Source organism: Dysidea avara, chromosome 10 (assembly GCF_963678975.1).
Source record: "Dysidea avara chromosome 10, odDysAvar1.4, whole genome shotgun sequence".
Taxonomy (NCBI): Eukaryota; Metazoa; Porifera; class Demospongiae; order Dictyoceratida; family Dysideidae; genus Dysidea; species Dysidea avara.
Genome location: NC_089281.1, coordinates 9,285,503 through 9,312,231, shown reverse-complemented (window position 1 = coordinate 9,312,231; position 26,729 = coordinate 9,285,503). Strand labels below are relative to the sequence as shown.

The 26,729-nt window shown below is 37.3% G+C and overlaps 2 protein-coding genes across 2 annotated transcripts; one reads left to right on the top strand and one right to left on the bottom strand.

Annotated features, from left to right (window-relative positions):
• Window positions 1-101: 101 nt before the first annotated feature.
• On the bottom strand, window positions 102-24,482 carry LOC136236334 (son of sevenless homolog 1-like). Its single transcript, XM_066026478.1, has 36 exons — window positions 24,327-24,482; window positions 23,912-24,036; window positions 23,725-23,851; window positions 23,262-23,401; window positions 22,860-22,943; window positions 22,721-22,807; window positions 22,223-22,282; window positions 14,862-14,981; window positions 14,590-14,637; window positions 10,774-10,938; window positions 10,323-10,427; window positions 9,757-9,855; window positions 9,655-9,705; window positions 9,448-9,518; window positions 9,303-9,396; window positions 9,201-9,240; window positions 9,111-9,148; window positions 9,002-9,055; window positions 8,149-8,251; window positions 6,634-6,754; window positions 6,502-6,585; window positions 4,551-4,672; window positions 4,400-4,481; window positions 3,880-3,987; window positions 3,670-3,826; window positions 3,500-3,547; window positions 3,388-3,447; window positions 3,217-3,272; window positions 3,063-3,162; window positions 2,923-3,012; window positions 1,707-1,799; window positions 1,527-1,644; window positions 1,381-1,468; window positions 1,240-1,321; window positions 830-943; window positions 102-769 (listed from the first exon to the last, which is right to left on the bottom strand). The coding sequence occupies exons 2-36, from the start codon at window positions 23,996-23,998 to the stop codon at window positions 179-181; spliced, it is 3,687 nt and encodes a 1,228-aa protein (XP_065882550.1). The 5' UTR covers window positions 23,999-24,036; window positions 24,327-24,482; the 3' UTR covers window positions 102-178.
• Window positions 24,454-26,719, top strand: LOC136236339 (COP9 signalosome complex subunit 2-like). The gene is made up of 14 exons (XM_066026482.1): window positions 24,454-24,563; window positions 24,665-24,778; window positions 24,860-24,937; window positions 24,984-25,109; window positions 25,162-25,251; window positions 25,306-25,488; window positions 25,627-25,696; window positions 25,744-25,843; window positions 25,896-26,027; window positions 26,094-26,191; window positions 26,241-26,323; window positions 26,373-26,431; window positions 26,482-26,553; window positions 26,604-26,719. Exons 1-14 carry the CDS (start codon window positions 24,513-24,515, stop codon window positions 26,674-26,676), a joined length of 1,329 nt encoding a protein of 442 aa, XP_065882554.1. The 5' UTR covers window positions 24,454-24,512; the 3' UTR covers window positions 26,677-26,719.
• The last annotated feature ends 10 nt before the right edge of the window (window positions 26,720-26,729 follow it).

Below are 26,729 nucleotides of genomic sequence, written 5' to 3'. Positions count from 1 at the left end.
TTCCCTCTATGCAGTACCAGGATATTGTTCCCCACTGACCTTTAAAATTTCCTCCCATAACTATTGTAAGCTTATCTTTTTCTTTTGACCAATTAATCAAATGCACAAATAAAAATCATGAACATGCATGTATACACTCTGGTGTACGAATTTCATATAATACATTATTTAAAATAATTTATTGGGAGATTTTTGCTTTGGGAGGGCGAGGGGGAACCTTATCTTGTGAAGTATCAAGTTCAGGGACAATTGATGGAGCAGAAAGTCTACCACCACTACCACTAGTTCTCTTTGGCGGTAATGGCAACAAGTTTATACCAACTGGTTCCTTTGGTGGCAATGGTATAGAATTCTTGATAATCACTGAAGGAGAGTCTAATTTGGGAGCCAGTGTTGGTGATCTACTTCTTGGTGGTAAGGGAAGAGGATTATCAACTGCAGGTTTTGGTGGCAGGGGTGGCGGATGGTAGTCATCCCTCGGTGGAACTGGAGGTGGTGTAACAGTTCTTAATTCTTCTGGAGACTGTGATATTCTTGTTGTTTCTTCTTCGTCACTTGGATGTTGTTGTTGTTGCTGAGGGGGAGGAGCCTTCGGACTGCTCACAATATCTGGATTAGGAGACAATGGTGTCTGAGGAGAATCCAAATTGGCAGGCATTTCTGACATGGACCATGGAAACCGTGGCTTTACTGATGACCTTGACATAGTTCCTGCTTGGTTCTTTGGCTTATGGCCAGGTGATTTCAAATCATATTTGTATTTTCGTGGCTATATTTAGCAGACATTGGTACATGCATGGGCATGTAGTACTACAAACATGCCACTTACATTTTTAGCTGGTGGTTGGTTTTTTGGTTCAATCTCTTTAGACTTATCATACAAATAATCACTGAAGTCATTTTTATTTTTACCCTCAAATGGATCTAAGTTTGTAAAAAACTCCTAAATATACAACAGCAGCAGTAATCAAAATCACTCACACTGTTAACTACTGTATACGTACAAATTTTCGAGATACATAATTTTCACAGATAAAATATTTTCATGGTTACATTTTCAAGGATCACTCATGTTTCACGTATGTAGGTTACATATTGTATAGCATTGAGCTATTTCACGGGCAGCCAAGCAACCATGAAATCTGCAAAAATTATGTCCTTCAAAAATTATTGCATTTACAGTACTTAAAAAAGGAAGTAGATAAAAACAGTTGTACTTCCAAACGTAAACCTACTCACTTGTATTGCAGTATTGGTTTCAAGGCAGTATGGCTCATTCTGATACTGCTGAATTTCTGCGGTCACACTAGCAATTAGTCTCCTGCAAAGTATCATGCTTACATGTTGGACTGCTAAAGGTTAACATTAATCTCAACTAGCCTTTTATTAAAGTTTATCATGCCAGGTTTTCCGATTATAAAATCCTTGTTTCCCTCCTCAATGAAAATGAGATGGGACAAGTACATTCCTGTGAAGATAAACATTTATATGAGCTTTTCACAGTAACTAGCTATGTTCTCACTCACCAACAAATGGTACACAAGGTGGATTAACTGATCTTAACTTCTCCTTGTAGTCTCGAAATTTTCGCTGTGTTAAATTCCGTGCTGCTTCAAACACCTGTTTTCTTTTAATAGATAGTTCCTATAGTGTGTGTGTGCGTGTGTGTGTTAGTTTGATACCAACAATGTTATAGGTATGCATACTTTAAATGTTGCCTCTAGTCTATGCACTGAAGCATTATCAAGTGCAGCAGCTACTTCCAGCATTCCATTGAAATTGTTAAGTTCTTCCATAGCCTATACATACAGAAAAGATACACTGAAACAAACATAACACTATAACATAGCTAATCTCTACAAGAAAGGATTTAAAATAGTGGCAAAAAAAACAACAGAGCTCAGAAATAATATGGTGATGGCAGTTTGATCAATGAGATGTCTTAAGTCACAAAAGGAGGGTTGATGCCTTAAGCTGTTAGTACTATTACTGTACAATAACACAATTATTATACTACAAGCACATGTTACTTGTAAGTGTAAACATAATTTAGGCTAGGGATGTGGTGATTATGCTGGCATATTTTCAGGCATAATAGGTGTGTGGGAATCAGGAATTATGCTAGCATTCTGAGGTGACTATAAAGCTTTAACAGTAGGGAAATCTGCAGATTGCACAATTCAGTTAAAAGATCGAAATACTCTAATAGAGCAGTCAGAAATTAACAATCACTGAATATTATTTACTCTAATAAAGCAGTCACATATACTCTAACACAACAACCAGCTAAAGAATTCAAGACTATTTGAAGCTTAAACATCAATGAAAATAGCCTGATGCAACTATTAACTGGCATTATTAGCCAATTATGGTGGCATAATTTTGAGAATAATGGGCAATTCTCAAAAATATAATGGGTGATTTTTTTAGCACTGCTCTAAAGCATAATGCTCAATTTTTGGAACATAATAGCCTCATGCCTAATTTAGGCCCAGCTGATTATGCCAGCATAATCGAGGCTGATTAGGTCCACAAGGTACAAGTAAATACATTACAAACATTCAATTATGGCGTAATCAAAAGCATCAAGCACTATACCAGCATAATAGTGACGATTTTCAAAAATTCAATTAAAATGTGCAATGGGTGTGCCAGAAAGACAGCAAATAACAAGCACAATTATTACTGCTGAAAACAAGTAATATAATGATTGTTTATTGGCTGGATATTCACACACTTTGTAGAAATAAGATCTAGATACTCTAATAGAGCAGTCAATTACTCTAATACAGCAGTCAGGAAACACTGATGTTTAATCGTATAACTTTAGAGCATAATAAGCTTGATTTTTTAGCACTGCTCAAAAGCAAAATAGGTAAATTTTTGAGCATAATAGGCTGGCCAATAAAACATGTCACTTACCATCATTATGTCAATACATCTTGACACGACAGCAACTCTCTCTTCCAAGTTCTCTGTGAACGCTATTGACTTTGCCAGCCAGAAAGATATCTACCATAAAGATGTACGTGCATAGTATACTCAATACCATACAATTTTACCTTGTCCGAGTGATGAATTATTCTAAGAACATTTGGTGATGTCTTTTCTTTTTCTTCTTTTGTCCACACTAGTCCAACTAATTCCTTTGGTCTAATAGCCCTGCAATACCATATGCATTGAAATAATACATACAGAAACATGCTATTCTCTCACCAAAAATAATTAGCTTCCATTAATGTTAATTGCCTTGCAATTTCCAGGGGATGCAACTAAAGAATGCATATAGCAAAGTGTTGTACAAACACCAAATAAAATAGTGTCAATGATACAAGTAGTAACAAGCTCATCTTTTCTTTTTTAAAATTTACAGACATGTAAACTTACAGACATCAAACTAAATTCTTCCGGTACTTTTGTAATATGCCATTCAACTGGAGGTGGAACCTGAATTTATGTTACATTTTACAATAAATTTAGAACTAAAACATTGACATACCATGTTTTGAGCCCAGGTGCTTTTTCTTTCCTCGTCCCCACCTTCAAGCTATAAATCAAGACAAATAAATATCAGAATACACACTAGGGCTTATATAACCAAAAAATTTACCCAGCTAAACATCTAGCAACTTGCACTAAAAGTTTTGTCTGTATATATTCTACACAAACCTGTCTCTGCAGTGCTCTGTGTATGGAATCAATCCACTTTCTCAATGCCTTGCCCTTTACTGTAGCAAGGAAGTCAGTGAGGCTCTTAAGTAATGCTGAATCTCGTTCAAAGTCAGCATAATGATGCTCCACCCATTGCCGAAGAACATTTAATACTCTGTTTATTATTGCATGAGATAAAATAGCATCATATAAGAAATGATTACTTACCGTAGTTGGATTGGTGATGCATACTGACGTCTAAATCTTTTAAACCCTTCTCTCAACATTTGATCATGTGCATTAGCCTCATATTCTTCAGGTGTTGGGATATTATATGTACCAATGGGTTAAGATGATCAACTAGATGTTCTGAAATAGCATATGATGGCTATATCTTTGTGAGTATCCTAATTAAGCATACACTCTGAGAAATTTGTGCTACAGTAGTGCAATTATACTTACATAAGACGTCTCTAGGATGATTTTTGAAGGAAGCATATTTTTAGGGGGACCACTACTTAAATAGTACTACCGTACTGTTTGTAATAGCAATAGTCACTGCTCAGTATCACACTGACTGCTCTATTATAGTATCTTGATGGTCTGAAAAAGTGGTCTGGACCATGAGTTGTTTTAGTTAATTATCAAAAGCCCGAATAATACTTCTTTTTCTTCAAACAACATAGCTGCACTGTCACTAACACATAAATTGTTGTATTATTTTACATATCACATAACTTAAGGATATCTTTCAATAAGCAAATTGAGTAGCTCAGCTGGTTTGCAAAATGACTGATGTGTAGTTAGAAATGTCTTCACAAAGGATGGATCTATCAAAACACAACAGAAATTTATAATAGCAGTAAACATTCATCAAGCATTAAAATTTCAGTACTAACTTGCATATTTGTGGTACGTCAATCGCTCTACAAGCTTAAGCAATGTGCCTCCTTTGATGTTAGTATTTCTTTGTTCTCTGTTATCAAATAAGATGTTACTGTCTGAATCTGGTTCAGCAAACCTGCAAAAGAAATGATAGTTACAATGTTTAAGTCCACAAATTCCAAGCTGATAAATCATGGAGTTGGTATACTACTTCCCAGAAAAGCTCACCACGCCCAGTAAACTCATATACTTCCCTAAAGCTGATGTATAAGATTGCCATCAGGCAGCTGCAACCAGATATGTAACCTTCAGCACACCCAACAATAATTATTGTTAACTCCAACCAAATTGTGTGTCAGAGAAAACTAATCATGAACAATAACTGGAATAACACAAAGTGGGTCCTAAAAAGTAGGGCTAAAACGAATACACCGAATATTCGAATTCGTATTCGATTTGAATTCGTTCGAAACAATTTTGCAATTCGAAACATCGAAGCTAAAGGATGGCAGACACTAGTAATGAGGAATCTTTATCAGTCTCTACAAATGCTCTGTGAATCGAGTAGTTTGCATGGAAAAATGAGTACCAGCAATGAAATACCTTTTCGCTCACTACAAACAAATAGAAAGTCTCTCTGCAATTCCATAAAACGCTAAGTTACGAGAAGCCATACAACTGCGCGTGTCAGTGTTGCTATTAATGATAAAATATTCTTACCCAAAACAGTAGCTGTTACACTTTAAGATAAGAACTGCACCACAGGAAAACTATAAATTGATAATCTGTGTATAACAGCCATCTTGGTAACTAATCAAAACACGGAATAATCCGGACAAGGGAGCACGTATTAAAATATCTGTGGTGCCTAATCATCTGAGTTGTGTAAAAGAGGCCACACCACCATAGGTAACCAGATATAGTTGTGCTATACAGCAAAAGTTACATCACTTCTGTTCTCTCATACTAAAAATCATTAGAACAATGCATCATGCAGTAGCTACTATAGTTCAATTTCACAGAATATGCAATAATCAGATCAGTATAATCAGTATCAGCTCTTTTAGGTACAGATTAATTGGATTTCAGTACAACTGAAAAATCCTTATTGGTACACCTCTAGTAGCTAGCTACATCAGACACTTCTACTTCATTTAAAAAGCCATGCACCTAGCTACTGGAGTTATTAAGATGTCAAATTTTTATGATGTTTGGAATACTAATAATAAGAAATAACACATAACTATACACTGTATTTCAGTATTATACTGTAAATAGAATATTCGATTATTCGTTCTTGACTAAAAACATTCGTTCTCTTTCATTTAGAATATTCGTTTTAGCCCTACTAATAAGCATACATTAGTTCGTATCCAGATTAAGTTTATTTAGAGCTTTTTCAATTAACATACAATTAAACCATTGATATAATACTTAATAGAACAGTCACCTTTTCACTTTTGATTTCGTTGATCATGGGTTCGCAAAACACAAAGGCCCTATAGTACATGTATGTGGTTGCGTTTACTATGTTTACAGAATTCTATAACACAATCAGCAAAATTGTCTAGAGAATTAACATCAGGAGATTTTAACCTATGGAAAGGTATACACCAAGTTTCGTTCATCACCATGGAAATGTACCCACTAAGATACCAGCATGTGAAATGGTATTTTGCAGTCACTTCTTTACTAGTACCTCACTCTTGTGGCATACGTTCCATTTACTGCTAAAGTGTACTTCATAACCTCATTTAGATTATCGAGGCCAATTTTTGGTCCCATACATGTAGTTGGTCCTATTAATGAGGTTTTACTTCCCTCCGTTTGTGTAATGGATTGTTCTATTACAGCATGCTAGATTTCATGTAGAAGAAAATAGTGAAACTTGCACTATAAACTCTTTATATCAACTTTTATATCAACTTCACAAAATACAAATAGATCATGTAAAACAAAGGTTACCTGTATTCTGTGGGTTTTGGCATTACAATACGAATATTTTGCTCCATTTCTCGTAACTTGGCATCCAGCATACGTTCATAAGTACTACAGGAAATAACAATAGCCAACCAGTGCACACTATAGTAGCCACACCTCTTAGTTAGTGATGAAATCAATACAGCCATCCACTCAATCTTCTCTGGCTGGGAACTTGCAATGAAAGTTAACGATGGCTGATCTCTTTCACGAAGTTCAAAAGCAAATTTAAGATGATCTGAAACCAACAAAACAGCACCAATATAACCCTATCCTTAAAGGAGGAACTGAAACGGTAAAGCATGAATGGTGTTACTTGCATAGAAACCTGTGATCACTACAATTTGTGAAGGTTTCTTAATGATTTAATTACCACCTCTAGCCCAAACACTATAACCTCAGACTGAAAGTGTTCCTACACACAATATACAGTGGAACCTAGCTCTCTTAACAAACTCCCCAAATTAAGGACACAATAGAAAAAACCTCCATAATAAGGACAAAAAAAAATTGGTCTCAACAGGTATGGTTAATACAACTAGCTGTGCACTTGGAGGCCAGCAAGTTTATTTCACTGAGGACACTGCTAGGGATTGAGCTCCAGGGGACCCTCCAATGACCACCTTGACTGAATTCTTTGCTTTGTGTCAGTTAGACGGCTTTGGCAAGATTTTTACCTCTGAAAGAGGAAAACCTCTATATTACAGCAAAAAGTGGCCGAAAATTCTGGATCCCAAAATGTCCGTAATAGAGAGAGGTTCCACTGTACAGCACTGCGCTGGTCAGATTCTTGTGGGTATAAGTACATGTAGATACATAAGAGTATACACAGACATTTCAGTGATAAGTAGTATGGTTCACACACACACGTACATACACACAGAAATACATTCAAGTCTCTATATAAAAAATGTGGTGCACTCAGCATATGAAAAGTATATAAAACCTCTTTTCCTAACATTATAACCCATGTAGTGATTTATTCTCAGAAGACAACATATGTATCGCACAGTACTGTATGATACACATGTCAATATGCATGGTGAAGTGCCTATTCGCCTACTACTGCAACATGCATCACTCCTTTATGTCCCATTTCTTTCTCCACTACAGGTGTTTATTCATGGCAATGGGTTTAATCACAACAATTGTCTTAATTCCGTAGTGCATGGATTGATTATAGAGCTGCTCCTCATACTGCTCTTTTTATTTATAATACTGTAAAACGGGCATATCATAAAAACACAGTAGCTGAAAAGCTGAAAACAAAGTAGAATAGCCACTTGCTTTTCAGTAACTGATAGCTATGACGAGCTTTCAATCGCACAACTGCCTAATAAGTCTGATGCCGTTCTTTCTTTTGATGCAGTATGCACCAGTTCACCAGTCATAAATCACAATACAAAACATACACACACACACAAAAACAAAAAAAATGAGAGAGAGAACAATGAGAAATTTTACATTTGAGTGGGGATCATAGAAAAGAAGTAGGCATTAAATGTCCACTAGTATAGCTACAGGTGTAATATATATACCTTCCTTCTGTTAGGCTTATATTATAAGTCAAATTGTGTATACTGTGTATGTAGATCATAGACTAAAGCATAATTATGCAGATCATAGACTAACCTTCACTACTATCGATGTCAGTTAGAATTGCTGTTTTCAGGCTTATCTTTTCCTTGAACCTGTACTCTGGCGATAATTTAGTTGTGGATGATCTTCGGCTATTCTAAAGATATATGTAAGAGTTAAAGCACCGCCATGCGTGTGTACGGAAAATACAGTAAGAGACACCCCCCGAGTACTGTATTTTTCGTACACATAAGCAAGGCGGTGCTTTAAGTGTTATATTGTACTTCCTGGTCGCGCCTGGCTCGGAGCGATTTTCTCTAGTACTCAAACTGCTGCGATTTTTGGTAATAAGAATATCAGTAAGTGTTCATATAATCTATTTCTAGTCGTAGAACAAACTAATAGGATTAGTTTGGCTAGTTTTAGCGATTTACAATGTCACGCACGTGATCAATCGTGCTGTCTTAGTGAAGTCGTGTTTAAAAGCTTCATGACCAGACGATCAGTAAGTGTTTATACAATCTATTCCTAGCCGTAGAACGAACTCGTAGGATTAGTTTGGCTGGTTTTAGCGATTTACAGTGTGTTGTTTATGAAACATTCCTTAAATAAATTCTCCGCATAACTGTACTGTATTTGCCCAAGTGTGCTGTATTGGCTCAATTAAGTGCATAACTGTACTGTATTTGCCCAATTAGCTACATAACTGTACTGTATGACTCATACAGTACAGTTATGCAGTTGATTAGTACTGTATGGACAATACGATACGCGGCATTGCTTTGATCCTCACATGCAAAGTACAATATAGTGTATTGAAGCTCACATGTATGTTCACTACACGTGTGTGTGTGAGCGTGTCATATGCACACACACTACTAAATATACTACACCATACATTTCTTACTTGTTTACAGGCAACAAGCAAGCCATCCATGAGAAAAACATAACGATCTGTTTTCTACAATACATACCACACAACAATACTGACCATAATCAACACTGCTGGCACTTACTTTTTTACTTCCTTCCTTCATTTGGTACAATGGTCCCTCTGTATCAATAAATTTACATCTTAATAACCACACTAAACTATTAATACTTGCCTTTTACAAATTCAGTACAAACTGTATACAGGTCTGGCCCCTAAGTGACAGAAAGATTACACACGTACACACTGTACATTAAATATTGGACTGCTTTGTTACCTCCCATCCTTCAATTTTACTTTGCAAAGTACTCAATTTCTTTACAGTATTACGGTAGTTTACTCGATGTCCATGTAAATTAGCAAATTCTTCCCTGCAATCATAGTACAGCATTTAACACAGGAAGTCATAAACAAGAGGTTACTTTTTCTTGGGTAAAAATCTTGCACACTCTTTTTCCAGTTCAGTCTTTAAGCTGATCATACTGCTTAATGCCTACATATGCACAAGAAACAAACCAGCTTTTAAATGATTTAAAGGAGTTGCCTAATTCATTACCACTGAAAGCCTGCCTCTTCAAATAGATACCAATTATACGTGCATTACATTAATTGTGTATACTTGAACTTACATTTCCCAAGTTTTGCTGGTCTTCTTCACAGGGGGATGTTCTTCGTAATGCCTAACAACATTCAAATAATTAATTTCAAAAAATTAAACATTACTAGCCCACCTCCATTATTTCAAAATAAAAGAAACAATGATAAATTGGCTCCAATAATTTCTTGGGCAAGTCATACTGAACTGATTCCTTAAACAATAGCTGAATCCGCTAAACACACCAAAAAGAAGAGAAAGATAAAGACAAGTCTCCATTTGTAGAGCAACAATGATAAATTTGTCTGTAACAATCAATTACATATGCACATTATAGACTACCAATCACAGTTCAAAAATGCATTCCATAAATGTCCATTTGGATAGACATTCGTTTAATTCTTTTCATAATAAATTAAGTTGTCTACTCATTCAGGCTTCACCACCAAAAGCAAACAATATATGGCCACCTTTGAAACTAACATAAAAGTGCTAACGGATAAAACATATGCCTGGGAAACTCCAATAATTAACTTCACCATCACCGACAAGTCTCAGCGTCCCACAAGCTTTCCTAGAACAATCAAGCTTCCAAAATAGCACACGTTACCAAGAGCTGGTCTGAGGCTTCAATCCCTTAGTTACACTGTAGGCTCTGCCACAATTAACATATCAGAAAACAAACATGTAATTTTCACTCACTCCTAAGTATTCAGGAGCTCCTGGCTTGCTGACTAGCTTATCAAGCATCATCACAGCTTCCATATAATTTTCTGCATAATCACTATATATTGTAAACTCTTCATTCTGGAAAAAAACCCAGCAATATTAGTACAAAGAATTCCAGTACTGTATCTGTATGGTTAGAAATTTGTAAAGACTGAAGTTTGAACACAGCTATGCTAAATTGAGATTTACAGTGTAATTTGAAGATGATTCAGTACTGGCTCTACATGTGTATGTGTATTTTTTTTGTGAGAAAAAAAACAAAATTGTTGTCCCTCTAATACTTATGTACAAACAGTAAACAGAACCCTCTGAAGTACATAAGCATGGCCCTTCAGACCTCTTAAAATAATTATAACTTGGCACCAAAGTGACTTGTAACCTGACTAACCTCGTTATAACATTTACTCAATACATGTAAAATTACCTCAGCAAGATCCAAAAAGCATACTCCAATGTTGGGACAACTGTATGTTCCTTCATTGTCATCACGATTCTCTTCTGCCATTTCTAGGCAATCTTCAAGTGCTGCCTGCAACTGCATGGTCATCTCGTGGATCTCAATAACTCCACTAAACACTATATCTATTTCCTGCAGTTCCATATATAGTAGTAAATGCATACGTAAATATTGCATGTTACAAAAAAGCATATGCATGCACTATCCTATGGGTGATGATGTGCCCACCAGAAGTCCTATGTAGACCTTACTAGTTATAAACCAAGAGATGGGTAGTTTCTCTTCATATACAAATAAAGACATTTGAGTAGAGATCATATACAGTATAGAAATAAAAGCCATAAAACAAGATAACTGATGCAGATCTAATCATTACTTCATTCATATACAGTCTGCAATCCGCATATCAGTGGTGTAGTCATGATTGAAATAGGGAATAAACGTCTGCTAGTGTGGCTGTGGGTAGCCTTCATTACTTTCTATTTCCGTGATCCCTACTAAAACGTACTGTATAATTTTTTATACTTGCTCAGAGCAAGTATAATTTTTCTCGTAACATGATTCAGATACAGCATTAAAAAAATAAAAGGAATGAAGAGCACCAGACCTATGATATAGACACATCCCCTGTGTAATGGCTATCATGATGGCCACATCCCCTGGCTATCATGCAATTACTGAAACATGAAGTGGTTCTTTTGCTTCACTTTCAGCTATGTTTGAGTGTCTCTACAGCCAATCTACTCACTATGAAAATTATGGACAATTATTTGAATGGCTCAGAATCACAGAGTGATTGCCAGCTATTCTGGAATACACGAGGAATATGAGGTGAACATATTAACGTGTTTGGCCTAGTTTCCAGATTTCAGCAAGGTTTTGTAGGATTAACAATAAAACAGGAAGTGACATCACTATGACAGCCATATAAGTACTGCTACGTGTTCACACCAATCGGCCTTTTTACGGCTAACATATGTATTGTTGCTGATTGGAGCAATGTAGAGATAGGGAAACTCTGCTCGCTATATACATCAAACTGGGTGGGAGGCTCTTCTCCCTAAACAAGACAAGTTAAACATATTCACGGGCAAGGGGTGGGTGGAACGTTGATATGTTCACCTCACATTCCTCGTGTAATCCAGAATAGCTGGCAATCACTCTGTGATCTGAGCCATTCAGGTAATTACATTTCAGAATGCTCGGATCACATATCAATGTGATGTTTGTGGAGAATCTGTTGAGGATGAGGACAGCACTGTTTGTCCCACTAACTGGTTTGCAATAAAACCTCTCAAAAACAGATTCAAATATCCCATCAGCAGCATACATTATTTTGATTTGCTGTAATTCCAGCTGATGCTGCTGCAGTAGCTGAAGTACTTCTCACTGAATGTGACTTAAATGCATCAGTGAGCTAATTTGAGCAGGGTAACTATCCATCTGGCCACTGAAGATGAATATATGAAGATATTGGACTGTGGGGCTTGACATACAGTATGAGAGGAGAAGCTTGTCCTTCCCTTCACCTCTAAAGGACTCTGTCCTTGCTGCATAAGCTTGTAGGGCCTCCTTTGGACATAGCCTCTTGTCAAAAGAGAATGAAGGGAATGTACAGTGTAAAAGGCTTGAGTGGCCTGGATTGAGAGACTGCTTTGATAAACAAACTCACTGTGGCTGGGCAAGTTGCCTGGATTGGCTTCTCTGAAGCCTTTTGTGTACCCTTCAGAACATTCAGTGGTGTGACCTCTGACACCCTTTGTCTTTGTGTACACTCTGGCACTTTTGGGGTCACAACGAGTGTATTGTTGAGTTTTCGTGACCCCTGCCCCTGCTGTTTTCACCTCCCCGGGACTGTATGGGGTGGATCTTCTGAAAGGACTTCTGTCGTCCACATGAGGAAGAGAATTGTTTTAAGTTCCTTATTGCCTCCATGTGGTCTTTCATTTTCTGTTGAAAGTAAGGACCAAACAGAAATGGAGCAGCGTCCTTGAATGTGTCCTCATCATCAACCAGGGAGGTCAGTTCTCTGTGGAGACAAATTGTGGCTTTTTGGCGTTGCTCAGTGGAGAAGTGGGCTGACGCATTGCCAATCAGTTTCAGAGCTTGCTGGGCAGACTCTGCTGCATCTTTGGGATTGAGAGTACTCGCTTGAGCTGACTCTAGCATGTTAACTAGTGGAATGACTGCATCATGGATGTATCCTTGCATTCCAGCTAGACTCTTGTTAGCTGTCTTGGCCGCTGGAGTCATCCTGGACTGGATGGTGGGGTCCAGCTTGGGAACCTTGGTGAAGGGAGTATGAGGAATGGGTTGCTTTCTCTTGATGCTCTTCCTTTTGTGGGGCTCCAGGGGGCAGGAGAAGGCGTCCTGGACGATCTTGGCTGTAGTAGCAGAGATCTTCTTGTCACTATCAGCCGAGTCTGAGTCGTCTGACTGCCAGTAGATTTGTCATAGTCTATGACTTTGCCTCCATCCTCGCCCCGGTCCCATGTTGTGGCATCAGGTCGCTCAAGAGTCGGGGTACCTTTTATTTGGGGCTCTGCCCCGTCAGCTCTGTCTATGTTGTAGAGGAGGCTTTGCTGCTTGGCCTGGGCCGCTGCTGTAGGGAGGCTCTGCTCCTCGCTATGTACGACCGGTGGCGTGGTGTGGAGGCTCTGCTCTGGACCGGATCCAGTCTGAATAAAGGAAGAGCTCTGCCCTTCCATGACAGCAACTTTTGAGGAGATTCTTCCGAGTTCTTCATGGAATAGGGATTTGAACAGGGACACCAAATGTAATGATTCCCTGGAAGGACTTCGTCTGTTATGGCAACAGTGGCGATGCTTCTTCTTGTGTCGGCGATGAGATGAATTGCTTGAAGACATGATCTTCGATCCTACTTTCGCTATCTGAGAGCAAGAAAAAGGCTGATTGGTGTGAACATGTGGCAGTACTTATATGGCAGTCATAGTGATGTTACTTCCTGTTTTATTGTTGATCCTACAAAAACTTGCTGAAATCTGGAAACTAGGCCAAACATATTGATATGTGATTCAAGCATTCCGAAATATAATTCTTGTGATAGCTAGCACAGCTACTCTACCCACAAATCAACACTTGTGTGGTAGTGGAGGAAGACATAGGGCACAAAGGAGAACAAAGGTAAAAAAAGACCACGATGCATATATGTATTGTAGCTACAGTAGTAGGCAAAAAGGCACAACTTGGGCCTAAAGACATCACACAGTGAAGAAATGGAGCCCATAACATTTATCACAGGCAGGATACGCATGGCTGAAAGCATCAGAAAATTCAGTTAAATAAAATCTTAAAGTTCTGTAGTGACTCATCACAGGCATTTTTGAAAGCACCTAACCAATTGCAATACTGCCAAGTCATTGCAAAAGAAAGGTGAGGCTAGTGATCATAATACAGTGTTGTTGTACTTTATGATATAGCTGGATAGATGAATGAAGTGAGTAAAGTAGCTTTAGAGAACCAGTACAAGGATTTAATTTATTGGGACCATTTTCAGGCCAGTGGTCTGACTAAGCACACACACACACATGCACGCACGTACACGCACTACTTGCACACATTTACAGTACTCACAACTTACTTACAAACATGTATGCACAAATGCCCACATAATTACAGTACCCTCAAGCAAACATATTTGTATGTATGCACATGCATACACACACAAAAACTTAGCTACTACTGTATATATTTACACAGCTGACTACGTATATAGACAAATTTGTAGACTTAGCAATACACACTATGAAGTATGGAACATACATCTTTTGTGAACAGCACTGAGTTCTTCATAAATGGATCCATGTACACCTATGGAAGATAAGTACGATGTTTGACTTTTATAATATAAATAATACATTCTACAAAATAGGAATTGTTGACTTAAAAAAGCCTACCCAATTTGAAGCACCTCTTAAAATTTGGAGCAGATAAGGAGGGCTTAAGGTTTTTTGGGGTAGTTTTACACATGTAAGTCACAGTGTCTAAATTTCAAAGTTCCCTGTTATAAAGTAGTAACTACAATACCACCTAACCTTCAAGATCATGTTCAAATGTCTTATATATTGTGTCTCGCTGTTCTTGAAGTCCCTGACAATGTCTTCATAACGGAGACTAAGATGACTATTGGTTGTTTCAGTGACACTTGGTAGATGCTACAATAAAAATTTTACTAAAATACTTACACACACTAGCTATATACACAAACAAATGTACAATATGCAATTAAGTCTTAATTGGGTATGATATATACTGCACTGTACTTACGGGTGATTTCATGTAAAAAAAATTTTTTTGCTAAAGTTTTGTACTCCAAAGACAGTTTCATTGATAACTGTGTAACTTGATTCCATCCCTACTTGAACATAGAAAGTTGGAAGGCTTCTCATAACAACATGGACCACATACTAGACCATTTATTTGGTGCAGGCACTTAATATTGGTGATAAGCACCTGCATTGAATAATACAAGGTCTGGGTATTGATTTGCTATTGTTGTAAAATTTCTTCCATCACTGCATAGTGGATCAGCTAGGGGAACCAATATTTGGTGATGAGCACGATAAAGAAACAACAAGTGTCTAAACAAAAAAAAGACATAGTACTAAGTTGATGAACACAGACCTATACTACTTCATAATAAAATAGTGGTCTCTTCATTCTCTATGGTTATGATATGCTGGATTAAAGACTAATTACCTTAGTGGTATGCAAGAGTAATTTATGGCTCGTTGGTAGAAGTTACATTTTTCCTGTTCTTAATTTTTTTTCTTGTCATCATACTTCTATGTACAACATCTATTTAGCCAGCTGGTGTTCTAATATAGATGTCCTTATAATTTTTAAGTTAATTTTTAAATAGAGTTCCATACTTCCTTATACAGGAAAAATTCTGTGTACCACCTTACACTGAATCCAAAGAATTGTAACTATTTAACCATAAAATATGTATGAAGTCAACAAATGGGTGTTATCATGATTTCTAAACTAAAACCAAAAATTGGTGGGCCAATGGGGACAAATTGTTATTGTTATCAATGCAATTGTATGTCACCTTGCCTTGGCTAGTGGACACTTTTCAGTTTCGCTTCCTTTCAGCACAATCTGCTTTGTTGCAATTTTTTATTGTTGCTTTTGATTTACTGCTCTACCTATTACGTGCATCTAGGCCAATGGCTGCAAGTGCCAAATACAATTCTTAGGCATCCTTAGGCATATCTGTATGCAGTGTGCACGCTACACATTGCTAATAGCTCTATTTCCCTTCCAGTGATTTGCTGATGGTATCGGGAGTGCTTTGTAGGCATTGGAGTGAGCAGTTGTGAGATAGAATTACAAGGGGCTGATTGCAGTATAGTGTGGCCACCAATAGTGCAAAATGCACCCAAGTATGGGTGTCACTATTCAGTGGACTGGACTACTGGACTGGAACACTGGACTGACATATTTTTGGTTTTTGCACATTCTATGGTTGGATTTACGGAGTCTTGCTAGTAAGAACTCTTTGGGCACCTGCAGCCCACTTCTAAACACTTCTAAACACTGAAGACAAACAGTGGAATATGTGAAAACTGTCTCTTAATAATTTCGCTACTGTTCATTATGCCACTATACAACACTTATTCCTTACCTGGTGTGTAGTAATGCTGCAGGCAGTGCAGGGAATTCCAGCAGTGAATGTGACAGCAATAGTTAACTAGCAATCAACTAGCCAGTAGACAATATCCTTCAAGATATATCCTTAGAGCAAGCTTGAGGAGCAAGCTAGTCTCATTAGTCTTGCTCTCACTAGTCTTGCTGTTTCAGTGTAGGGGCTTATCAAATAAAGATTATAAGCGCCCATGCTGAAAAATCTCTAATTGGTAAGCCCCTGCACTGACTAGAGAGGTCTGGCCATGCCGGCGAGACTAGCTTGCTCCTCAAGGATATCTCGAAAGATTGTCTACTGGCTAGTTGATCGCTGGTTAACTATTGCTGTCATATTCAGTTCCCTGCACTGCCTGCAGCATTACTACACACCAGGTAAGGAATAAGTATTGTATAGTGGCATAATGAACAGTAGCGAAAATATTAAGAGACAGTTTTCGCATATTCCACTGTTTGTCTTCAGTATTTAGAAGTGGGCTGCAGGTACCCAAAGGGTTCTTACTAGCAAGGCTCAATAAAACCAACCTCAGAATGAGTAAAAACCAAAAATATGTCAGTCCAGTAGTCCAGACCGGTGTTCCAGTCCAGTAGTCCAGTCCACTGAATAGTAACCCCCCCCCCCCCCCCCCAAAGTATCATGGATCTAGTGGCATTGTCACTTTTGACACAATCACATGCCATATATACAGATGTCCAGAAATGATACTGATATTTTGCCACATGCATGAAAAGTATGGATTATGTACCATGGCCACTGGTGGCTTCTCACCTCCAAAGGCCACGCATGGTGAGGCAGTGGTTGAAAGAATACCTATAAGAGGGTTTTGGGACACATATTGCATGGATGTCCATCATTAGAATTATTGGTATCGATAATTGCATTAGTATCAATTAGGATTCAACTTTTCTGAGCTTTACCAATACTGATCTGATCTGGGAAATTTATTACCGATCTACCAATCTGACATCAGTAATATGATGACTGATCTTATACATGTAGTTCTTGTAGCATTTTATAACCTCAGACTAAGCTAATTGGTCAATTGTTAGCTGAATGATGATCACAGCATTGTTACTGGAGTCAATAGAAATGGTGGTATGGCCTCAAAATTACACCATCCAGACAATCAGCAGTGACAGCGCCCACAAATACTTTAATGCAAGCTGTTGTAGCAGAGATTCTAATAGTTTAGTCTATTTGATATTGTGTAGCACAATTCATTGCTTTCTGCCAAGGACCTCTGGTAAGTTCAAGGGCAACTTTAAGTAATTAGAACAGCTAACTTATGTGTGCTTATGTGGTGGCTTCTTGTAGTTTCAATGGGCACCAGGCAAAGAAATGGCACTATACTTTAGTTTATTTCGTAAATGGAGAAGAGAAATGATACTAGTGTGTTTGAAGAAATGGTGATTAGAAAGATTGGTATCATGAATTGGTGGCTTCAATTTGCTCAAATTGTCGAGATCATTACCGATCCGAAACTACATCGGTAGATCGGGACATCTCTAGTATCAATACTATGGTGCTGGGATTATGTGCTAATTAAAGGTGTGGAAACGAAAGCAATTTGTGGCCACTTTCTAAAGAGACACGTTATTCTGTTACATTGCTTCTTCGCACATTTGCTTTTACCACAGTATTACTTAAAGGCATGGTTTCAATAATGATAATCTAGCTTCACAGCCCATTTAGACATCATTAAATTATGGTGATATAATTAAAAAAAAATTAAAGTGCCACTTACATGGCAAATTTTTATTCTTCTTTTTTTCCCCCCAAGCCTTAGCTCCTTGGTGACCTTAAAGTTCATTTCCAAGAGTACCTCTCACTTGTTGTTATCTATTATATACAGTCAGCACTAGATCATGTGACAACAACTACAATTGGACACACGAATGAAGCTCTAAAGGAGGAATGTTGTCAGCTAGTTGGCATTTATAATAGTTGAGGTGTGCTAATAATACAACTACCTCCTAACACTCAATATCAGGAACACAATTGACCATTCTTTTGATTGGTATGTAAATATTTTATTACTCACTTAAAAATTCTTAGTCAATGTATATAAGCACACTTTATGTAATGCCAAGCATACACACATGCATGTACCACTATACAGTGACAATACATAGACACAAGTACACAAAAAAAATTTGGAATTTTCAACTAGAGTAGGGACCATAATAGCATACCGATAAAAAGTACTGAAACAAGCTGGAGTAGTGCACGATATTAAATCACAGTAAAACAATAAAAAGTGTTATATCCCTACTGTGCATTTCTACTATGGTCCCTACTCTAATTGAAAAAAAAAAAACTTATTGTGTACTTGTTTGTCTGAAAGCATCAGTTAGTCAGTCAATCAGTCAGTAGAAAATCCATTGAATAATTATTTTTTTTAAAATTCCATAGCAACTTGTTGAAAGCGTTTCGGGTCTTGTTTGGGCTTACTTACCTAACCAATACTGCACCACTGAGCAGCCAATCAAATCATGGGTGGTGGTGAAATAAATGGTACTGTTCAGTGAATAGTCAGTTGACTCTTCAATATTGCACTCAATCTGCAGACCTCTCAAGCAGTGTACGTGGTAGCAAAAATAATATCAGCCTCATCGTCGTCAGGGAAAATTGAGGCTGGCTTTTGGGTGTTTTTTTCGTGCACCACGTCTACACCTTTGTGGTCCCTACTATACATACTATCATACTGGATGATGAACACAGACAATGACATGTACATGCAAGCACACTCAGAACTCTCTCACAGCAACCAGTAAGAATTCTGGAAAGTACAGGTGGTTCAAAGCTGACACTTGCTCTTGAGACTTAAGAGAAGCACCACAATATTCACCACCAATTAAGGGAATATAAAATCACAGAATCTATGGGCTGCATGTAATACCTAAAAGAGACTAGCTACAATGTTTCAACACCTATCCTTCAAGTTGATATGCTTCAATATTCCAAGGTGGGACAATGTAATGCTTTGAACTGTACATATATAGGTTACACATCAATGTGCAATTCCCTTTTCAGCACATAGGCCCATAGTTCATTACTTTTGTTCAAAAACTCAGTGTGCCATAGACAAAAACAATCCCCCCCATCCAGTAGAGATGTACCGATAATCGGATCAGCTTTCAGCTATATCAGACTTGTTGGTATTGCATTGGTAACAAGCAGCAGACACAGATATACATGTAACACTTTCACACCTCAGATCAAAGGAACCACCTGGGCTACATTTCATATGTAGCCCAGCTAGCCGGGCTACATACGAAATATAGCCGGTCTACAACTGGGCAGTGATTATATAGACGTTGATGCTGAAATCGATTGTGAGGATCGATTAATACTCACGTGATTAGGATGCACGACTTCGATTTCGCTATGAAAACCACTCAGACGGAGAGCGTTTTGCTATCCTCGCCATCCTACAAGTTGAAAAACGCTGGGAAAAGGTGAAAACTAGTGCTATAGCTTATTCATTCAATCGTTTCCGCACGTTTTCGAATACGGACACATCCCCATCATGAAGCTACCACTCTACACGGAGTAATCACTCTACAAGCAAACTTATTTGTCTAGGCGTAGTTTTCCCATAAACGATTCAATAGCACTGATTAAAACATTAAACTTGCGTAATTCTAATCAATACAAGAAGATTACAAGTAGAAACACATGTACATACTGAAAACTACACCATACTACTACTTATTACCTAACTATATACTTATTACTAGCTACGTACTTAACTTAACCAATGTAAAAGTCTGGAAATTCGTCCTCAGCAATAAGCGAATACTGGCGGAGTATCATTTTCGCATTGTACCTCCACAAAGTCACAGACAGTTGCTGGAGAAGTAACAGAAATTCTACGTGATATCTCTAGGATATGTCTGTTTATCATAACCGAACGTAACCAGAACATATTAGCTGCTGACCCATAATCGAAAATTTTAGGTGTGCATATATAATACATCCAGTGGCTGCACTTGTATTGGCTTGGGTGATTGGTCGCCCTGTACAGGCTATCAGCCTAATAAGTGTTACATACTGTATTAGTTGTAACACGGGGTATTCGGGCTTTGCCTGATATGTACGCCCGTGTTACAACTATTACATAAACATCTATTTATGGGCTCTTGTACTGTAGTAATATTCTATCAATGCTTTGTTTATGTAATGCCAACTGCTATTTTAAAGTCCCACACTAGCTGTCACTTTATATATAACTAAATTTAGAGAGCATATTGTTCGAGAAAAGGTCTATATGCTACTGTACCATATCAGATTGGGTTTGTTTATCGGCTTGATAACGTTTTTATATTGGTTATCGGAGTAGCGGCTAAAGATCATATCAGTGCACCTCTACTCTCCGCAAAAAAAAACCTATCAACACCAGAGTGCTGGATTTGTATGTTACAAAAAAATTAAATCGAGAAAATACTATAAAGATGGCAAACTACTCTACACATTGTATACAGGTGTAGCTACATGGTCTGCACTTTTCGTAACACGTTTTCCAGCAGCTAATCAACTACTAATATACTATGTGTATATAATAAGATACTGTATTAGTTTGGCTCTATATTCGCACTTAGTAAACATCCAGGCTAGTGCACAAGCAAACAGATGTGCAATACACAAAATAATAGCATTTACACAACCTACAGATTGCAATTAATAATGCTAATTTCCTTACAGCTTATAAACAAGAAGCCAAACAAACACACCAAATTATCCCATAACTAAACCATACGGTTGGATAGAAAAATGAGTAGTTTAATTACACAGGCTAATGGCCATAGTAAGTGAGTGGTTACACAAGGATGCAGCTAATGGTACTATCAAGTCCAAAAAAATACACATTGTTTCGGTTATTTTACATTTAGGCATATCACACATACCAATGTTCAGAACACTGATAATAACAGCCAGCATTCATATGCAACTAGCTCAAAACTTGTTAATTATTCAGAGGAGGTATGACACATGTTAAGTGCTATCAAAAAGAATTTGTGTCAATTACAACTTATGTCTAATCTGGCTTTACGAGATTTACGGAGACATTGAATACAATTTCCAGTGCTATTCTCTTCAATTGTTGCTGTTTGCCCTCTACTGCATGCGGCAAGCTCTTCATTACATGATGACGTCTCCAAACAGAACTAGGTGCCAATCAAAAGCTTTATGCATAATTTAATGGTGTGATGAACCCCAATGGTTTGATTTTTAATTGCTCTGTACAAATCCTATGAGCTCACATACAGTGTAAGTGTGTTGTACCTTCTCTGAGCTATACTGACACAAACTACAATGGGATATATACCTAGGGAAAAAAAATACCGAGGAGGTGACATGAATACTTTCAAATTAAAGATGAACACCATAAAGGTTTCAAATTATATACAATAACTAATTGATAGAAAGGGCAAACCTATTCATAGGAGGTTTTGCACCCCCCAGAACATTATTGTGGTGTTAAACAACCATACTTGTTGGGAGAAACAATAGAGCATGATGACTTAGCAGGAATTATCTAGTATTCACACACGTACACCCCTCAGTCCATATAAGTGATTCAGGCAGAGAACCATTTCTTGACAATGTGCACACACATGCAAACCGCATGTACACAACGAAAACAACAGATGTTATCTGGCCACACATATAGATATACATGCTTTAGACAGCATGTCCAAATCCAACAACACATCTATGGAAACATCAACAAATAACACAGCTTACCACAGGATCAGGCGAGTCTGAAGACTTGGCCAAGTATGGTCCTAGCAGTTTAATCAGTTCCTGAACAGAGAAATAACAATTTGTATTGGAGTTATTGCTACAACTTAGACTATATGTGCTAATATGTTATTAATCCTTGATGCTACAGTAAATTAAAGTATTTAAATTCAAGCTGTCAAGAAATTCAAGCTGCCAAGAAATTCAAGTATTGTTGCTTCAACAAATTTTTGGGTAGTTACATATTGCTGTTCCAAAATACCTGTCACTATTCAAGCATAATGTGTTGTGGACTTATGCGATTCTTCATGTGGCTGGCTCAGTTATAGTAGAAAAGATAACCCACAGTTGGACAAGTGAAATACATTTATCTACACATTAAAAGGTTCCATTGCTTACATATTTAGCCAATATTTCTAATATTTGTAATCAAATAAACATAACCTTGAATGCAAACCTATGTGCAGCAAAATGAACACACTATTGTACATAAATTAATACCTTGTCAGCATTGATGGAAACTTTCAGATCACGTGTCTCAATGTAGATTGCTCCCATGCGGGAATTCTTTGCAAAGTTGCCAGCAAGCTATACACAAATATGTCTTGACAACAACTCAATACCTAGTGTGTAGATGCACCTTGAGTATGTCTGCTGATACATAATCCAAGATAGCAATAATGTAGTTTGTAACAGACTGATCCACCTTGTAGTTGAAAACTTCCTAAAATGGATGACAAAAAAAGAGTCCCATAAACAGCAACAATATGCAAGCTTAGACTTGTTAGTAATCAAGCTGGTAATTTAGAAAGGATTCTGTTGGAATTCCATACCTACAAGTTAACCTGTTTCTGAAAACTGATAAATTAGCCACTCCTTGATGTCTTATATAAAAAATTGTATACCTTATGCAACTTCAAATCGAAAAGGAACACTTTGTAATATTAAGTAACTACACCTGTAGTAATACAACCTGGCCCACACACATACACCCCTGTACTATACACACAAGCATGCATGTTATGCAGGCTTACTACATTACCTTAGATAGTAACTGGTGTATCTTTTCAACAGGAAATACTGACACCCCTTTCTTTTTCACAGCATACTTTTCCATGACTTTTTGTGCTTCTCCCAATGCCCACTGATCGATAGGCTCAGGAAAAGTCTTAGTCACATAGTCTTGGGAAAAAAATCATGTAGTTCAAAAGAAAAAACTGAATACAGTTCTAAATCAAAGAGAAGCAAACTATATAGGATACATATATTGTGATTGGAAAATCCCTTTCATCATATAATATACAAAGGACATATACTGCAAACGGCATCCTTGAAATTAAGGTCCCTCCAGCTCCAACTATAAACTGTAAAGTACTACTACAATTAAACCTGGCTTCAAACTAACAAACTGAATACAAGGATGGCTGAAACTGAAATCATAGCAAAGCATGCCAGATAAAGTCAACCACACACTAATACTTAGTACATAAACATACAATTCTTACCAGCCACATCCTGCAAATTGTGAGGGTGAGCAGCACAAATTTGGGATAGTAGTTTATAAACTAGCTCCTCAAGATATTCCAAAGGTTCGGTTTCAATCTCCAGCCGTGGATGTACTTGTTTTTGTATCTAACAGGCCAACACACAAAAAAGACAAGTGAAAATTTGATAGAAACCTATTTGTTAAACCTTTGAAAGAGCTGGTTGTAACAGTGACTGCCACTTTGGTGCATTCTCTTCACTGAGAAACTTGTACAGGTGATTAGTCAAGGCCATGTTACACACACTTCCTCATGAGGAACAGTATCCACACCCTAAGATAGCAAAAACCTTTTATGCATAATTATACCATTTAGTTTGACAATTTATGTTCAATTAACAGTTAATATTGTTCGCGTTAGCACATAAAAAGGGAATGCACTCCTTTTGATGCCCACTAAAAATTACTATGCATTATATATGCCTAACAGCATTATACACCAATGTGCATGTTTACAACAACAGCATTCACACGTGAAGCTTGAACGGTTTACATTAGAACAGTGTCATGTACTGATGTCAAGATATACTGAACACACATCTTGCACTACTACACTGTACGTACCTGACATTAAATGAAAAACACTCGTCTGTTAACGATGTAGCTCAGTCTAATTAAATGACTAATGGCAGTAAATGCCGTGGCAAGTGCCTCTCGAAGTGCCTACGATAATAATACATGTAGCGCTCGCGCTTAATGATAAACTCTTGGATAAACTAGTGTGCACGTGATACACGCAGCTGGTTAACAATGTCAGACTTCGAGGATGATTTGATGGAAGATGACGATGAATACGACCTGGTAAGTGCGTGCAATCAAAGAGGCTAAAATTTGTAGCTGCTTAAATATTTTTTACAATTGAATTCTAAATAATGCGCAACACCTTTATAATGCTTTTGTAGGAATATACAGAAGAGAGTAATAGCGAGCCAGATGTCGATTTGGAAAACCAGTATTATGGTTCAAAGGGACTAAAGGAAGAAAACCCTGTGGCAGCTTTACAAAGCTTTGAAAAGGTGGTGTTGCTTATACATTTTGTACATAGATAGTATATCCCTACTGTTACAATCATGTTATTGGTACACATTTATATCCAGGTATTAGAACTAGAAGAAACGAAAGGAGAATGGGGCTTCAAGGCTTTGAAACAGATGATTAAGCTACATTTCAAATTGGTTTGTGCTTGTCTTAAACAACAGCTGTGGTACATATTATTTTAAGCAACATTTTAATGAGATGATCACCTGTTATAAGAAGATGTTGACCTACATTCGTGGCTCAGTGACCAGGAACTCTTCAGAAAAGTCCATCAACTCCATTCTTGACCATGTATCAACTTCAGACAATGTATGACATTCTGATATAGTATGAAATCTCAATAAAAGTATGTATACTGTAGATTACACTGCTTCAAGAATTTTATGAAATAACACTTGAAGCTCTGAAAGATGCCAAAAATGATCGCTTGTGGTTTAAAACTAATACCAAGGTTAGCAAATAGTAATGTATGCTGTACAATTACGTGTACCGAGTTCTTCTCCAGTTAGGAAAGCTTTACTTTGATCGTGGAGATTTTGTAAGCCTAACAAGAATCCTTAAGCAGCTTCACCAGTCATGTCAAACAGAGACAGGAGAAGATGATATCAAAAAGGGCACACAATTGTTAGAAATCTATGCCCTAGAAATACAAATGTACACAGAACAAAAGAATAATAAAAAACTTAAGGTATTTGAGTTCTGCATATTTGTGTAGAATGTGGTGTGTATGTATGTATGTGTGTTGTTATACTCTTCCGCATGGGAGAGTATATAGTACTTGGTTAGTGTGTAGTTAGGTGGTTTCTTTCATTTCTTATGGACTTAGGCACTGTATGAGCAGTCCCTTCACATCAAGTCAGCCATACCTCATCCACTAATTATGGGTGTTATCAGAGGTAAAATATTAGTGAAATGGATGCGCAAGTACTTGTGACTATTTCAGAGTGTGGGGGTAAGATGCATCTAAGAGAGGGTGAATTCAGCAAGGCACACACTGACTTTTTTGAGGCTTTTAAAAACTATGATGAGTCTGGAAGCAGAAGGTGAATAAGATAGTGGTGGTTTCAAATTTGTTATTCATTGTCACATATACAGGCGCCTGGCATGTTTGAAGTATCTTGTGTTGGCTAACATGCTGATGAAGTCAGGAATTAACCCCTTTGACTCACAGGAAGCCAAGCCTTACAAGAGTAATCCTGAAATCCTAGCCATGACCAACCTGGTGAGGTAAGGAATAGATGATATGGGTTTTGTTGACTAGTTCCTGACATTAAATGACATAATGTGATGTAGTGCATATCAGAATGATGATATCAACGAATTTGAGAAGATCCTAAAAACTAACAGGCAGACAATAATGGATGATCCATTCATTAGAGAGCATATAGAAGGTGTGACCAGGTTTGTTGAAATTATTATTAATAATGTTTTATTTATTAGAATTATTACGGAACATCCGTACTCAAGTTCTGATTAAGCTTATAAAACCCTATACAAGAATTCACCTCCCATTTGTTTCACAGGTTAATAAATTTTTTTGCTACAATCACACATATTTGACTATTTGTATAGGAACTAAACATTGATTTAGATGAAGTAGAAAGTCTACTTGTACAGTGCATTTTGGACAGGTATGTAATGTGTGTGTGTTTAGTGTATTGAGACAACTCATTTTTTGTAGTACAATTCATGGTCAAATTGATCAGGTCAATCAAATACTTGATCTTGACAAAGAGGAGCAAGGGAGTGCAAGGTTAGATATAAAAAAAAGTAATGAGTTGTAGATTTCTATCTACTTTACAGGTATTCTGCGCTGGAAGCATGGAGCAGTCAAATCAGTTCACTACATTCAACTATTGTTGGACGAATCATTTAGCGTATCACTATTGGTAAAAGCATTGAAATAAGACATAAAATTACTTCCGCTAT

Excerpts from the sequence above, each read along its gene's own strand:
- LOC136236334 (XM_066026478.1), bottom strand. The coding sequence starts at position 23,998 with ATGGCCTTGACTAATCACCTGTACAAGTTTCTCAGTGAAGAGAATGCA. Across the intron at positions 8,252-9,001 it reads TGCTTGTTGCCTGTAAACAA|AATAGCCGAAGATCATCCAC; the intron begins GTAAGAAATGTA and ends ATATATCTTTAG. Across the intron at positions 3,988-4,399 it reads CTCAATTTGCTTATTGAAAG|ATATAATATCCCAACACCTG; the intron begins ATATCCTTAAGT and ends ACCCATTGGTAC.
- LOC136236339 (XM_066026482.1), top strand. The coding sequence starts at position 24,513 with ATGTCAGACTTCGAGGATGATTTGATGGAAGATGACGATGAATACGAC. Across the intron at positions 25,697-25,743 it reads AATTATGGGTGTTATCAGAG|AGTGTGGGGGTAAGATGCAT; the intron begins GTAAAATATTAG and ends TGACTATTTCAG. Across the intron at positions 26,324-26,372 it reads ACCTCCCATTTGTTTCACAG|GAACTAAACATTGATTTAGA; the intron begins GTTAATAAATTT and ends CTATTTGTATAG.